The sequence below is a fragment of the Hyperoodon ampullatus genome (genome assembly GCF_949752795.1).
Source record: "Hyperoodon ampullatus genome assembly, chromosome: 3".
Classification (NCBI taxonomy): Eukaryota; Metazoa; Chordata; class Mammalia; order Artiodactyla; family Ziphiidae; genus Hyperoodon; species Hyperoodon ampullatus.
In genome coordinates this window covers 156,158,872-156,175,655 of record NC_136916.1, presented here as the reverse complement: position 1 = coordinate 156,175,655, position 16,784 = coordinate 156,158,872, and the positions used below count along the sequence as shown (strand labels likewise).

The 16,784-nt window shown below is 40.8% G+C and overlaps 1 protein-coding gene across 15 annotated transcripts in view; it reads right to left on the bottom strand.

Moving 5' to 3' along the window:
* The window catches only part of NRXN3 (neurexin 3), a gene marked incomplete at both ends in the record, with an annotated part of 1,631,502 nt that overhangs the window by 900,786 nt on the left and 713,932 nt on the right, over window positions 1-16,784 (bottom strand). For all 15 annotated transcript variants that reach the window (XM_079699579.1, XM_079699593.1, XM_079699590.1 and 12 more), the window contains one exon: window positions 1,614-1,733. In XM_079699579.1, coding sequence (XP_079555705.1) covers window positions 1,614-1,733 — 120 coding nt within the window. The remainder of the gene's footprint in view (window positions 1-1,613; window positions 1,734-16,784) is intronic.

Genomic DNA, 16,784 nt, shown 5'->3' with positions numbered 1-16,784 from the left:
AGATTACAGGAGTTGATATGTGTACAATGGCTAACCCAGCACCTAATGCCAGCTGGTCACTGGACATATGTGAGCTGTTCTTGCTCCTTCCAGACTCTCCTTCTTGACTCATGCACACCCATACACACAAACACACTCCTACCTGCACAAACACATACATGGCTCACTATAATTCCTGACTCCAGGAGAACAGAAGCTCAGGCTCATGAATATAAAATTAAATTACAGAACCCAAAATTTCAGAAACTTTATTCTGAAAATAGTCTTAGCAATAATAGAATTTCAAGGTATAAAGCATTTTAGTGACAATGACTGTTAAACCCGAAGGCTCCTGACTCTAACCTGTCTTATTCACAGAAGAAACTGTAGAGATGGCTTAGGCCACTGACTTCATTTGACAGGTCCAGAAATGGTAAGTGACTTTCCCAACATCCTGATGCAGAGAATCAGCACCAGGGTCCAGGTCTCCTGACACCAACAGCGTTCTGTGTAATACCCCATCCTGCCCCATGTTTTTCCCTTCCCACATGGACAAGAAGTCTGCATAACAGATATGCACGGCTCTCAAATATTGGAGAGTAAAAATTTTAGAATGCAGCACGTAAGATGCACTTAAAGATGCCTTCTCTCTTCTGTCCTAGATCTTATTAAATTATCCATCAAATTCTGCCCAAAGATCTACCTTCCTAAACCACTCCAGATTTCTCCAGCCCAAACTGATAATTGAGAAAATTATCTTCTGATTGAAAATTATAATCTTACCCACCCAAATTAGAATTTCATTATATATTCCTTGTCTTATTTTCAAATTCCCGAGTCCTATCTCATCTACAAAATTGGTTCACTGTTGAAGGAAATAGGTAATTTTGTTCTTCCTTTTTATCTTCTACAATCCCTAGCACATTCCTGAAATGTAACAGGCTGTCAAGAAATACTTATTGCTTGTGTGAGGGTCTGAATGTTCCTTTACATTTGTATGGATTCATTCACTTATTCCTTGCCCTCCCAGAATGTAAATTCCACCAGACCAAGGGCTTGCCTAATTGTCCACCATCACATTCCCAGTGCCTTCTAAAGTAGTGCTTAGTACAGAGTAGGTACTCAATTAATAATGATTAAAAAAAATTCTTAAATAAATGAATAATTATTCAGCACCTTCTAAGTATCATGCACTTACTTCGGTACTTACTTGTACCTATAATGTTCTGAATTTCTGGTTTATCCATCTCCCTCTACTGGAGAGTGACTCATTCAAAAGGGAAGGAACTGGCACTTTGAAGGATGATTGATAAGTGGGTTTTGAGTAACTGAATAATAGAAGGATCTGTAGAACTCTAGATCTGTTCTCCAGACACATACTCCATGCCTAAGGAGACAGCCCCATCAATAGGTAACCACCATAGTGGATAAGTTCTGTAATACAGATCAATGAAAAGGGATTATGAAAATATAGAGGAAGATCTTCTTAGTCTTACCTGAGCCTGTCACAGAGAACAAGACATGTGACTTCTGTTTAGCAAAATACAAGGTTTTCAAACACAACACCTTGCTCACTGAACGACCAAGAGGAGTCTGAGAGCAAAGAGAGACAAGTTCACTACAGCTGTACTCACCCTCAGCCACATCATCGTCCACGGTTAACTTAAGGCTTTTTCCTCTCCGCACCACCCGAACGGTGTGCCATTCGTTGTCATTGAGCTTCTGCCCTGCATACAGGGTCTCTGGTCCTTTGCCTAAGGGCAGTGGTAAGTGCCAAAGTTAGAATCAATTCTAAAATTAGTGTTCATGGCATCAGAGTTGTCAAAGCCACACTGGTGCACATGGCCCAGTAGCATTCAAGGAATCGTATCCCTCCAGAGCCCATATGAGTTTCACTGATCCAACAGGGTCCTCCACAGCAGTCCCCAATGCAAAATCTCAACTGAATCATAATGGACAATAACAAATAAGTGCCCTCCTTTATCTAAAGGTGCAAGATGTTTAAAATGCCAATGGCAATAAGCAAACATTTATAGAAAACAGTAGTCAGCTGTCATTTTGTTTCCTAAAGTCTTAGACTTCAGATAAATTCCTTGAAAATACAGGAAATTCATCATACATTCCTTTAGAATCATTTGGTCACTCAGGCATAATACACCAGTCTGGCTTTTGGAGAGTATCCACCAATTCGATGAGAAAAGAGCTATGCTTTTAACTTGACATTTCCATTAACCCATGGTCTTACCAGAATTCAGTGACCACAGAAATCACGACAGTAACTATTACCATAATAATAATGTCAAGGCTTAAACCCCATTATAAATAATGCTCCTGAAGGGAATATGATGGGCCCCAGACTTATTCATTGTTCATCATCTTCCAAAAAGATCCAAAGACTTAAAATATGAAATAATGCAAAATTCCAAAATTGAACCTGTTTAGGTCAAAAGAATATTCAGTAAAACGTGCCACTAAATAAAGGAATAAACCAAGTTGCCTCAGAAGATCCATGATCAAGATGCTCAAGATGGTGTTCAAGTGAACCCTAGGAAGAATCAGATGCAACAAGGAATTATGGTGTTTAGGGGCAGAAGTTGGCAAGACAAACACTGAGGCATTGAAACATTTCAGTTAGTGATGAGGGGAAGTGGAATATTATGTTTCACTCGCCATTGAACTGAGATGTAAGTTGAAAAGACAAAGAAGATTGCATAGAACCAGAAAACTCAGAACAAGTTTGCTCTCTCTACATAGATAGCTGATCCCATGCAGAAAGATACTGCTTAAATCTTCCTACATTAGTCAGTCAATATATGTAAATCCTTACTTCTGGAAAGAACTTGCAAAAAAAAAATGATGAAACAGGTAACTGGGCAATACATCTCTATGGATGTTATGCATCTGCAATATTTCAGAAGACTACACACTTGGCTCCAACATATAGGAGCACAGGGCCAGGAACACAGTAGGTGCTTTAATGAGTGCTTGTTGAATAACTGATGCCTACCTATGTCTTTACTTCTTTGGAAACCATCAGATAAGGTCAATATACTTTTATCTAAGTAATTTTGAAACTTTTATTATATATCTTTCCTTAACCACTCTCCCCACTCCTCTACCTCCAAGACTGAAGATACTATATATCATTTAGGGGAGAAAAGAAAAAAAGAGTATCATTTGGGTAGAGATCTTTTAAGCTAGGTCATTTTAAATTAGATCCTTTAATTTTGAGTAATTAGTATTTCTATTAAGTGCTGGTTATAAGAGTTATGACAGTAGCTGAAGTCTGGGGAAATATCCTTCTTGAAAAATAAACAGGCTTTCAAAGTGGAAAGATTTCTTTCAATCACAATGTATTCAGCAGGTAATTTGTGTTTAATATTTTTCAGAATGTACTTATACCCCACGTGCAATCCATAGTTACAAAAATCCTGAGAATTCCGTGAAAAAATTTAGAATGGACCAAATATACCCAGAACTGAGTAATGATGCCATGAGACCAATGAAAAAAAGAATTTTACAACAAAAGATGTAATACGCAATCTTAGCTTCTCTTTGTGGGTATTCCTGTCTTTTATATTATCTAAAATGTATACACTGTAACAGGCTTTTCCCTACACTTCAACTGATTAGATAGCACTGTTCCTTATCTCATTAAATTCAGGTGTATGAGTGATAACAACAGCACACTGTGTGGGCATTGGGAGAAAATGGACCCACATCTTGTGGGTACTTTGAAGCAAGAACAGATGTTCTCAGAAGAAACAAATCTGCCTTTGTTTTTTCATGTTTTTATCCTCTTTATTCTACATGCAAATGCTTCAATAAGAAAGAAGAAAGTAAAGAAAGATGTGGAAAATATTGGCTATGGAGGCAGAACTGCTACAAACATAGGCTATTTAAAGAGCTCTTATAGGTGGCATCTGTTCTTTAAACAATTTTTTGCACATCACTTAATTTTTAGGATTGGGAACAAATAAGAGGGAAAAATACTAACACAAACACAATCAGTTTTAGGACATTGCTACATTAGTTCCATATCAGCCATAGAGATGTAAAAACAAGCTTTGCCTCAGCCCAGTATGTGTTAAATGCTGCTGATATTTTGCAGGTACTTCTGGATTCCTTGAAATGTCCACTATGGTCAGATTGAAAATTTGACTCTAAAACTTCAGGATGTGATGGCCTGTGACCAAAAATGTGAAAAAAAAAATAACTGAAACCTCTCATACACTACTGCTTGATTACACTTTACCTCCCGCCCCACTAATTCTCATTACTCTAAGAGTAGAAAAAAGACTCACACTCATCTCCATAAAACGGCAGGGAAATGAGTATTGTTTGATATTTATTTTCAAGCAATAAATAGAGAAATCTCAGTGAGCTTCTGGAAAACTCTCAGCCTCCAAAAGTGGAGAGTCAATGGCATTTATCTTTAATCAAGCGAAAAGGTCAATTTGTCCTACTAGAAGGAAAATGAGGTTTAAACTCAGCTGGAAATGTTCACAAATAGAGGGGAAGGGCAAATCTAATCTGTAGCCTAAGCATAAAAATGGATTGGTAAGTGATGCAAGATGCAGACACAAGCTGAAAGTTGAAACATACAGATGGATAGGTTTTAGAAATAAGAGGATTCAGTTTGGAGCAACTTCTCTGGAAAATTCAAGCACGAAGCATCAGTAAAACAATGAATGTGAAGAGTTATTTGCTGTTAAGTAAAGGATGGTCCAGATAAGAAGGAGGAAATCATTTTGTAAGTTGAGATTTAAAAGGGAACTGGTGAGAATTTTTAAAAAGTTCTTTTTTATCAAAGCTATCAACTTTATCAAAGCTATCAATTATCCAGCACTGTCCGTTTTCTTTTTAGTAGCTAGGAGAAGTATGATCTGCAATTGGATACATATTGGATGCATGTATTAGATGCATGTTTCCTTCTTTTATAGTTTAAGTAATCACGATGGATCACAAAACAATCCTTTGATTCCCTATAGGCTGTTTAGATCATTAATGTTTGATCTAAATACAGAAAACTAATAAGTTGTCTGACACCCTGTAGTTGAATTTCCCAGGTAATGACACCCATGACTGGAGTAAAGAAGCAAAATCGCAGATGAAGATTCCTGGGATGCAGCAGTCTGTAGCAGTGGAGCATTGAATCATTTGTTATTGTAGAACAGAGAGCCTTCAATGAATCCTCTGGGTAACACCACACAAAGGCCCATTCAACACAGCCTCACTGCAAACTCATGTAGTAACATCTTTTTTAGTTAAGGCTGGTCTCACAGAAGATCCTCTGATGAACAGGGGATAGAGAATGAGAATCATGGATGAAGGACACAAACTAGACTCTTTTCTTGACCTATCCTACAGTAACCCCATGGAAGCTGGAGCTAAGAACAAAATCAAAATGAAAAATTAGGAGAAAAGTAACCTTTGAGAGAGAAATCATTGCTGATTGCTTGGAGGAAGATGACACTCAGATATGAGCAGAGCGTTCCCTCTTTTGGCAGATAGGGAATAGAAGTATGTGGGGAAAATCTACATTTGAGCATTACTAGAGGCACCCACCTTCACAAGGCGGACTTTGGATTTTAATTATTTTGAACCTATTTGGTCGTGTGTTTTTTCTTAAACAAACTGTTCACAATACATGAATTTGTTATTCCCCCCAGGAGCAATATAACCAGCAAAACTACAAGATACCCAAATATCTCGTATTTCAATAACCTGCCAATATATTTCTAAGACCTGCCCAAACCAGCTAAACCAGATGGTTTTGCTCATATGCAGGGAGTAGAAATTCCTTCCATGTTCCACAAAGTGCTATTTCTAAAAGTGGGTGGGTACCATTTAGAAACTTTGGCGGGAGGGGTAGGAGTGACTAAGGAGGCAACACCTGCACCATAATCACTGAACATCTTCCTATTTGTGCACGAAGGGAAAAGGGACAATAACTTGATTTCTCTTGGAACTATGTTTCACATGAATCAAAATTCCTACAATGCATTAAAAAAGATGAAATTCACTCCTTTAGAGAGGTATAGTGAAATGCATGTGATTATACATCTAAATGACATGGCAAATAAATACACAAAATGATGGACCATGTTAGGTTTAAAGAACACCAAAAATATTTAAAAAGAGAAAACTTACCTTATTTCCACCAGCAACTTAGGTCGGGCTAGCTGAGCTGTGACAAACATTTTACTAAGCCTATATAGCACCATATATTTTATGAGTCTTCCTCTCCAGAGAGAATAGATTCAGCAACTAAAGCAGGGGTAAGGAGGAAAAGAATGGGACTAAAGAATAAGGAGGGTGACAGGGAAGTAGGAGAAAAGCATTTTGTTTGTCCCCCCAAATTTCATGTTCTGCTTGTTTTCTTTGGGCTGACAACCCAACAGAGAGTGAGAAGAGTTTTGTTTTGTTTTGATAAAACTTACTTTTGTCAAAAGCATTCATTTTCTTTGAAAAAAAATCATATTTACTTATAGAGCCTGTTTGGTGAAATATTTCAAATAGATCATTTCATTTTTTACTGGACTCTTCAGGACTCAAGAAGAGCTGTCATCTTTCCTAAAATAGATGCAAAAAGCAGAGGAGGCTTTCTGGAAGCCTTGTATTAAGAAGTCTCCCAGTGAAGTACGTGAGAAAGACAAGTGAGCAAATCATTCAGCTTGAGCCCATACACCCTCCTGGAGGCCTGCTTCTAGTTAAAACCCACTGAAGACACCAGCGATATGTATTGGGCTTGAATAGGTCCATGTCCCACCAGGCCTGCCACATGCAACATGTTCATCTCTGGGCTGCCATCCCTTTCCCTGTGGCTCATTCTCTACTCTGCTTTTCCAGGTTCTGACAGAGTCCTGTTACTAACACCAACCACATATCACAGAGTTTACTCACATATTGAACAAATGGTAAAGGAGCATCGGCTTGGGTGCAGGCACCATTCTAGGTGTGAAGGATGAAGAGGTGAACAAGACAGACCAGGTGCTCGCCCTTTACAGAGTTCACAGGCTAGTTTGGGGTGGGGGCAATGAAGGATAAAATATAAATTGAAGAACATGAGATAATTTCAGACAGGTTGGGTTCTATGAAGAAAACACAACAGGGTAATACGATGAGAAGTAATTGGGGTGGGGAGTGGGAATAGAGGATTGGCTATGCCACAGAACGTTCCAGAAAGGCCTCTCTGAGGTGACATCTCTATTCCAGCCCTGTACCAGGTTGGACGGAGAGCTATTAAGTGAGATGGTACATCTGAGAAGGAGCCAAGCATGCAAACATCTGAGGCAACAAGAACAGCCAGAACAGAAGCCCAGAACGAGGCTGGCATGTTGGAGGAGCGAAAAGAAGTCCCTTATGTCTGCAGAGAGGCTGTGACAGGAGAGAAGATGGCAGCGTAGACAGAAGCCAGATCACAAGAGGCCCTGGAATCTGAATGCTGCTCTAAGTGCAGCAGGAAGCCACTAGGAAGTTTTCAGCAAGGGGATCACAGGACCAAATTTAAGTTTGAAAACTCACTCTGGATGCTATGGATGCACTGGCCCAGAAGAGACAAACAATGGAGACAAGGAGATGTACTGAAGAGCTGTTAAAGGAGGGAAATGAACGTGACCTGGACTAGGGAGGTAGCAGTAGAAACAGAAGTGGTGAGGTTTGTGATGTATTTCAGAGGTGGGGTCGGCAGCACTTGGAGATTGGTTTGGGAGGTGGGTTGGAAGTGGGAGAGAGAAAGAGAAGAATTGATGATGACTCCCAGATTTGGTCTGGGAGCCTGGGTGACGAAGGCACCTTCAACCGAGATGAGAAAGCTTCCAGAAAAAGCAAGACATGATTGATCCTATTAGCCAGGGGAGCTTACTTCTGTTATTTGTGCCTTTCCTACCTAGCATCAGTCACACTTGTTATCATCTCCTGACAGCTTCCTACTGATGAGAAGTGTGAATCAGAGTTCACTGCTTATAACCTTGACACAAGGTTGCTGGGTTACTGTTATCTTTCTTTCTCGGACTCTGTCTCTCTGTCTGTCTCCCTCTCTCCCCTCTTCTTCCCTTCCTTCTTTTCTCCTTTCCTTTCTCCCTTCCTTCCTTTAAGAAAAAACATGCTACTTTTGTAATCCCCAACAACTAAGCAGAGTATCTTACACCAAGGAGGTGTTCAACGTACTAGAAAAAAAAAAAAACTAGTGAGTGAATAAATAGAACTGAATGAATTAAATAACAAATTAGTAGACAGGTTGAGGGAGGGAGAAGAAATGGAAGGGGAGCTGAAGAGAGTTACAACTTATTTTAGCAATATAATGAATTGGACCAATTCAGGAAGATATTCAGTACAGAAATAAATACATTTAGTTGAATTAAGAAGTGAATACATAAAATTGGATGAACAAATAAATAACAGAGTAAATTTGTTGAAGGTAGAGGAAGAGAAGGAAGGGAAAGGAGCATAACAGACCTGAACATTGCATTTTGTGAATTAGTGAATTAGACAAATCTGAAGCTAAAAGACACCAGGCAGCAGATATAAATAAAGACACTACCTTTCCTTTTAAACATATATATATATTTTTTTTCTTCCCCCCACCCCCCCAGCCAAAAGACAATGCATCCTTCTGGGAAACTCACATGGGGATGAAGGAGGTACCAAGTACATTCACACATGATCTTATTTAGGTTCATAATATGAGGCTGATACAGTTTACCCAACTTTACAATAAAGAGGCAGGGCACAGCACCACAAGGTCAAGGTCACACAGCTATAGGACTCAAGCCCCAGTCAGTCCGTCTGCAAAATCTCTCCACTGAGCCTCATTTGTTCTCACAGCTCCATCAAGGTTACACTCCTGGGTCGTCTCAGTCCAGGTATTTGAGGAGGATTGAGGTGAGCCCAGGTAAAGAACATGGAGAAAATCGGAACACTGCCTAATATGAAACCGGAAATCTAATTTGGGGGTTTAATGAAAAGTAGGACCTGAGTTCACTTTGCTTTTTCAATTTCCAAGACTAGGATCTAGTCCCAGCATATAGGACCTACTAATAAAACCAAAAGAAGTTAAAAGTTTATACTGGAAATGTAAGCGAAGGGTAAATATGCCATCATATTTTGGTGCACCAGCAAGCGACACATTTGGTGTCCCACATCGTGTCCTGAGCCAACCTCAGATCTCAGCCACAGAGGCAGAGGGCAGTTACTGCTACACACCGTCTCACACACAGTCGGACAGTCCCCGCCTCAAGCAGGGCCAGCTCTCAGTTCTTCTCAGGCTTCTCTGAAGCCTTCCTTATCTGCACACAAGAGCAGCAAAGTGGGGCAGTGGGGCTGACAAACAGCGGGGATGGAGCTCATGAATAAATGTCCCAGTCACCTCTCGGGCAGACAGTTCTTGGAGGTGCTCATCACAACACCCTCCATCTGCCCCACTTCCATGTGGCTCACGGCAGAATCCTTGACCATGGACGCTTGCATTGGTGTTTCTTCCTTCGTGCTCGTTATCTCTGCTCCTTCATTCCTACTTTTGGGATCCCTCCCAAATAAACCACCTGACCCAAGTCCTTGTCTCACACTCTGCTCCCAAGGGAACGCAGACTACAATGAAACATGTAGCGCTTGATCCCTTCCTCCCTAGTAACTTAAGATGGTACAACCACCCTGTGAGGTGGGTGATACCACTTATATGATGAGATCCAGAGAGGTTAGGTGACTTCCCCAAGGTCACAAGGCTATTATATTATGACGTTATTAAATCAAGAATCCAGGCTTGATTTAGAGCCTTTCCATTAACCTCTAGCTGCCTGAAGTCTATGAAGCCCAGGGAAGACAGGGGACAGTGGTCTGCCCTCAGCACTGAGGGCAGACTTGGGGGCTATGGTTGTAAATTAGCAAATAGTGACCAAATGCTTGAGGTTGTGAGAAAGTGATATAGGTCTCTGAGGACCATCACCGGGCTCTCTGCTATGAGGACCCATGAGGACCATGGAGGGCTTTTGAGAAGGTGAGATCACCATCATTCTTAATTAGCTTAGGTCTGTTCAAGATAAAAGTTAAGAGATATGGTCTCCATACCCACAGTCCCTTCAGGCTCTATGTTTTTAATAATTACCACATCCCAGGTGGTGGACTTTATTTTAAATACAAAGATATAGTCACTGGGTTTTAAAAAGTATCCCCAAAACAAAGAGTTCTGTGAAGTGGCATTTCCCTATCAATCCCCTGTCTGCAGCACCTCCTTCCCACAACAGAAAGTACTAAATCTAAGGTAAAAATAGGAAAGGAATGATATTTCCAGCCTATCTCCTTGGAGTGATAATTACAAGGTCTACTGGCTTACGAGATTGATGACATTAGCTGATCACCCACTGTGGTCACAGGCAACTGCCACACAGAATGGTCCTGTCACCTGGGTGTACCCTCTTATCCTTTTAATATCTGGTTTGTGCAACTGGGGGATCCAGGAGGTTGGATTAGCAGAAAGATCCTCTATTCTGGTCCTAGTTCACTAAGATGATGACCCTTTTCCCCCCTAAAATAATGTGTATGTAGGTTTGAAAACATGAGAAACTATAGCTCCCCGTCTCACTAGAAATATCCTCTCTTTATGGTACTCACCAAAATAAAACTTGCAAGACAAGCACAGAGAGGAAAAAAAATTAAAACCAGAGCATTAACAAAAACAGATCTAGTATTTTAATTCAGATGTATTTGTCTCCCCTTAAGTACTGTAAATGCAACAGACTCCTCATGCAGCAAGTGTGGCCTTGGGTCACACATGCGAAGTGGCCACCCTGGCAAGCATGACTAATTTCCTTGTGCTGTCTTTGCACCTCTGTGCAATGCTTTGGGTACGGTATGGACATGAACTTCAGACTGCTGAATGTTTTATCCATGTACCCTGAATTCCTGACTCAACTGGGGGCATCAAACAAAAGGAATTGCCACTATTGGAGAGGGTGAAATCACCACCCCACTTCCAGGCTGTATAAAGGATGATAAGTTTAATTGAGAGGTTCACTACCTGCTATAAAGCATTGTGGAAGCTTCTGGGGGTGCAAAGATGAAAAAGACACACTCACTGTAACCAAGGAGTTCAGAGCCTACTGGAACAGGTGAATACATAAAAACCAATTGTGTAGGAGGAATGGGTATGGAGGTTTGCCCTGGGTACCCTGGTGGTCGGGTGCTTAGTCTATCAAGAAATCTGAGTCATTAACTACCCTCTTCTCTTCATATTTGTTCATGCAGGACCATACAGATCATATAAGCCAGAGACCAAGACCTTCATTGCTATATTCTCAACTCTAAATAGTACTATCTTTGGCATGCACAGTGGATTCTCAACGTTGAAGAGTGAATGAATAAATTTCTTCTTCTTCTTATACTTGTATTAGACTCTGTTAATAATAGCTAATACGTATATTTTACTTACCAGACACTGGTCACTAGACACCAGTCAAAGTGTTTTACTAATGAATTAATACATTAATCACATAAGGTTGTTGTGGTTGATTGTACTGTTGACAATATTTGCTGCCCCTTCCTATCAGCCTTTTCCTAAATAGGTCCATCCTCTCTGGAGGATTATATTTCCTGTTCCATTAAGTCAGACTTTTTGTATGGCTTGCTTTATAACCAAAGAAACATGAGGAGAAGTGTCTTGGGCCACTTAGAAGGTTTATGAGCCATCGCATCACATCATAAGCTCTCTTTTCCCTTTGCCACAAATCCAAGATGTGACCCATTAGGGCTGCATTAGGGTCCAGAAACATAGAGGACGTGAAGCTGAGCTGCAGCAGAACCATGATGGACAGAGCCAAGATGATGCAGGGAGGTGTTTTTGACTGAAGTATAACTGAGCACAGCTGATCCATCAATATCCACACTTGAACTTGAGGAAACCAAGGCAGAAAAAATTTCAGTCAATTCTCCAGGGCCACATAAGTAATCATTGCTGGGATTTGCATATGGCAGCCTGGTTCCATTTGCCCTTAAGGACTACACTATACAGCCTCTATTAGCCAAGGGGTGAACTAAGGATGGCTAAGGATGAATCCTCACAGTGAAACATTCTACACATGCCCTCGAGGAAAAAAATACAAAACTATTAAATCAATGTATACAATGGAAACACCTTTAATTTCTGGGTGGATAGAAGACAAAGAAAGGCAGAGAAGAAAAAGGAGGTAAAATAAAATGGGACAAGAGGGAAACATACAGAGAAAATGACAGGGGAAAGAAACAGATTAAGAGAAATCTCAATGTTTGTCAAATTGCTCAGAGGCAAATCTCTCTTCTGGAAAAATAAAACTCTTAAGATTTTTTTATGTCTAAAATGCTGCCAGAACACAGAACAAATAAAAATGTTTAGAAGCATGTATTTTGGAAATTATCTGGGTTTTTCCACTTTAATAAAATATACTCCTCTGTTTGTGATCTATACAGGATGACAAGAGGTACATCTCACCCAGGGGGATGCCATTTAAATGCATGGAACGGTCCTGCCATTTTAACTTTCAGATTTTCCAGCGTTGTTAGGGAGTAATTTAGGCCAGTGGATCTCACATGTTAAATGTGGTAAGAAGCACCTGTGGATAATGTTAAGAATTCAGATTCCGGGACTCCAGACATTTTACTTGTCTGTTGCCAATCTTTATTTCTCTCCTCAACTCTGTTTTCCTATTTCAGTTTTTTTTCCAGGGTATCTCCTAGACATACCTTATTTTCCCAACCCCTTCTTTCCTCTGGTAAAGAGGAATGACCTCTTAAGGACATCACCACCCAGTTCTGCAGGCCATTAAGCTGGCAGTCATTCTGGACTCTCCTTTACCTCACCTTCTGCACCCAAACCATAGCCAAGCCAGGCAGTTCTATCTCTCAGGTACTGCCTGAGTCTTTTCTCTCCATTACCTCCCACCCCTGCTGCAAGAGTTCTGGTCTCCCTCTGTTCCCACTTTAAGGAGACTGAGAGTGTAACTTTAGCCATACCTACCTATCAACCTTTCACACTCTGGTCAGAACTACTATCCTTCAACAGAAATTTCTTCATGCCAGTTCCTACTTAAAATCCCCAAAGGCCACTAAATGTCTAGGTACAGTGAAGGCATACAGAGCCCTTGGGGATCTGGCCCCAGCATAAGTTGTTATAACCTCACTTCTCATAGCAAATATAACACACCAACTGCACCACCTTGCACCTGGTTATTTCATCAGCTTATGCACTCTCAGAACCTAACTAAAACATTGCCACACCAAAGCCCTCCCCACCAAATTTCCTAAACTCACTATAACTCTATTTTTTTAATCTGTATAGTAAAGAATAGTAACTACCTCACAAGGTTTTGTGAGGATGAATCAAGGTATTATGTGTAAAACATTTCATAGTGACTAGTGCCTACTACATGCTAAGGGAACATTACCAATCTTAGTGATGGCGTAAATATCTTCCTCCCTACCATGTATGTGACTATGAAACCCACATTCAAGGCCTGAAGTAGAAGCCCACAGCAAACTGAAATTTGAACAGTATCGTATGATGGGAGACATGGTTAATGCAACGCCGTCCCATCACAAAATCAACTTGGAACATGACACGTGCAAGAAAAGTGATGGTTTTCATGAAAGTTTCTCCTCTTTCTCCCTCCTCCTCTCCTTCCCCCTCTCCTTCTCCCTCTCCCCATCCTCCCTTCCTCCCTCTCCATTATTGGTTGAAGAAGAAACAAGGAGGAAGAAGAACCAAAAACACTTGCTGTTTACAGACTACCTAGTATGGACCAAGCACACAATTTTCTATATCCCACTTACCTCTAATAAGCATAGTTATCTAATACTGCCTGAAATCTGAATTTCTCATCCTATTTTACATAGAAAACAACTGAGGCTCAGAGAGTTTAAGCACCATGAATAAGGTCATTTAGGTTGAAAGTGGCAGAAACTAGGTTCAGACATCTATCTCTGTGACTCCAACAGCAGTGCTTTATTCAGACACCTCAACTTTTTCCTGAGCCAATTATTTTTATTAGCCAGTACGTTAGTGCTTGAGATAAATTTCAGTGGCTATTAAAATAATATTGCTTATAGAGCATTCAGAGCTATTGATCATTTTCTTATAATACTGTATACCCTTAACAACAAGTGTTTGGCAAAGAGATGTTTTAAAGATATCCTCTCCAGATATTCATTTTTGTTTCTTTTAATCCATTGCTAGGAGTTCTCCCCCCATTCTTATATATTTGGAAAATTCTGGAGAACCAACTTCACTTGAAAAAATCATTTCAAATGCATAATTCAGTGTGCTTATGAATTCCTTTTTGTCCCAACCTTTCACATCTGGCATATGGGTACCAGAGATTCTCCAGGTCTCATTTACTAGTTGTGGTTCCCATGGCTGGGGACAGAGGCTCAATACAAAGACAGTAAGAGCCAGAGACAGGGCTGCTGAAGGTCACAGGGAAGGCTGGGATGAATCAGTCACAAAACTGTTGGAGGCTGGTGATAGGGTAGCTGGTGAAGGAGGAGTAAAGGGTGTTCTGAGGAGAGGAACTAGGAGAGACTTGGGAGAGAGCTTTGCAGGGTGCATGGTGGTCCCACGCTTGGAGGAAGGAGCTCTGTCCTACTGGGGTGACTCTTCCTAGACAAACCTATGCACCAGCTCCAGAGCTACACACACCATCAGCTCCTCACCACACTGCCTACCCAGATGACCTTTTACTTGGTCAACACTGGACCAACATTGGTCCCCTGTAGCTAGAACACGGCCTCGCAGTTCTCTCTACTACTCTCTGACCCAAAAGCAAGCTCTTTCCGATTTTCTAACACTAAACGATGCGTCCTTTCCACACCGCTTTTGCTAATAGTGGGTCTGTTAGAATACAAAGCACTAAAATAGGGTCCTTGTCCATTTCAGAGGGTAATTAGACAGTCCCGGAGACGGCATAGGGTTGCTAGGGTGAAGGGCTGCGGGAGAGTTGTACAGATGATGGGGCATGAAATAACTGCTATACTTTGTATTGGGGCTTAATATTTAACTCTCACAATACTGTGAAGTAAGCATTGTGATCCCATGTTATAGATGATGAAAATTAAGGAACAGCTAATAAGCAGATCCAAAGCCAGGTTTATCTGAGTGTCAAGCCTTCATTCTTATACTAAACTGCCTTCTGGATGAACGATGAGTGTGTGCGTGGAAGGTGGACCAGGTGCAGTGACCAATGCTGTCCTGCAGGAGTAGTAGTGGAGGTTGGGGGAAAGCACCCTGGTAGGAGAACCAGAAATGCTTCTTTGAACTGATTCTCAGGCTGCGTAAGAATGAGGGTGGGTAGGTGGGTGAGGCAGCAGGGGAATCCCAAGGAGGGACATGGATGGGAAAAGGTAAATGGCTGTGGGCCTTGGATCATGCTTCTGGGGGAGGGACATTTGCATATTGGGGTATTTGATTATTCAGTGAATTTACATTGACTAGGACATGTGTTAATATTTGTGGGAACTTAAGAGTGTCTCCCTCAGTTGGATTTGAGGTGGGTCACTCTGGTCTCAATAACCTTTCTATTTCCCAATGGTTTTTTTTTTTTTTTTTTTTGCGGTATGTGGGCCTCTCACTGTTGTGGCCTCTCCCATTGCTGAGCACAGGCTCAGGACATGCAGGCTCAGCAGCCATGGCTCACGGGCCCAGCCACTCCGCAGCATGTGGGATCTTCCCAGACTGGGGCACAAACCCGTGTCCCCTGCATTGGCAGGCGGACTCTCAACCACTGCGCCACCAGGGAAGCCCTATTTCCCAATGATTTTGAGGTCAATGGTGGCTGCAAACTCCATGTGGCCAGAAACTGTGCCAACCATTTTTAAGTTCTCATCCAAGGCTGGGATGTGGTCATTACTCAATATACACTTATATGAATGTATATAAATGCAGCTTATGGACACTGAAATTCAAATAGTGAATCAATCAACATGCTCTAACATGGAAACAGGGGAAAAAGTGGTTATGTGCTATTACATCTAATTATCCTGTTTGAAGTAACTTACACTCCAACTGCCTCATAATCCTAGCTACGATTCATACAATGTTGTGATTTGATCCAGTTCCCTTGAGACCCATGGAAAGACAATTTCTAATATACAGTTTCTCACACAGTAGGTGTCCAATAGATTAGTGCTACTTGTTATTATTCATTTATAAAAACATATTTAAGTGATTTTTAAAAATCAAGTAATAGGAATAAATAGTACTTTGGATATAACATTCAAAGGAAGAAATGAAGGGAAAGAAAGTCCCATGAGGACTGAATTTTAAAATGACAAGTGTAAAAATCCTCCTCACTTCAAGAATAAATATCCCCCCAATGGTTGCACAGTAACATTCATTTCTTTCTTATTAAATATTCAATAACTCAGCAAATACCACTCATTTTTAATATGCAGGGCTTTGGCTAGTGGCTGAGGATAAAAGGAGAAATATATTAAAAATCCCCGAATAAAAGTTACTCAGAGTCTCGTGGAGGACAGAGTAGTGTAAACAATGTAATACGATGTTTTCAGTGCTCTCAGAGTAGCATGTGCTTCTTATACTCTACTTTAGGAGCACAGTGAGAGGGAGGGGGTATTTGTGTATGTGTGTGTACACGTGTTTGCCTTTTGGTCTGGGTTTGGAGTTAAGAAGACAGCTATGTTCAAGTAAGAGTTCTTAGAGAAAGCAATGCTTATGCTGTGTAAAGGATGGACAGGAACTAGTGCTCCAGGTAGACCAGAGATGGAAGAACATTCTGTACACAGGCAGACTTGCAAGAGGTTGGCAAGTTCAGGGAATATGT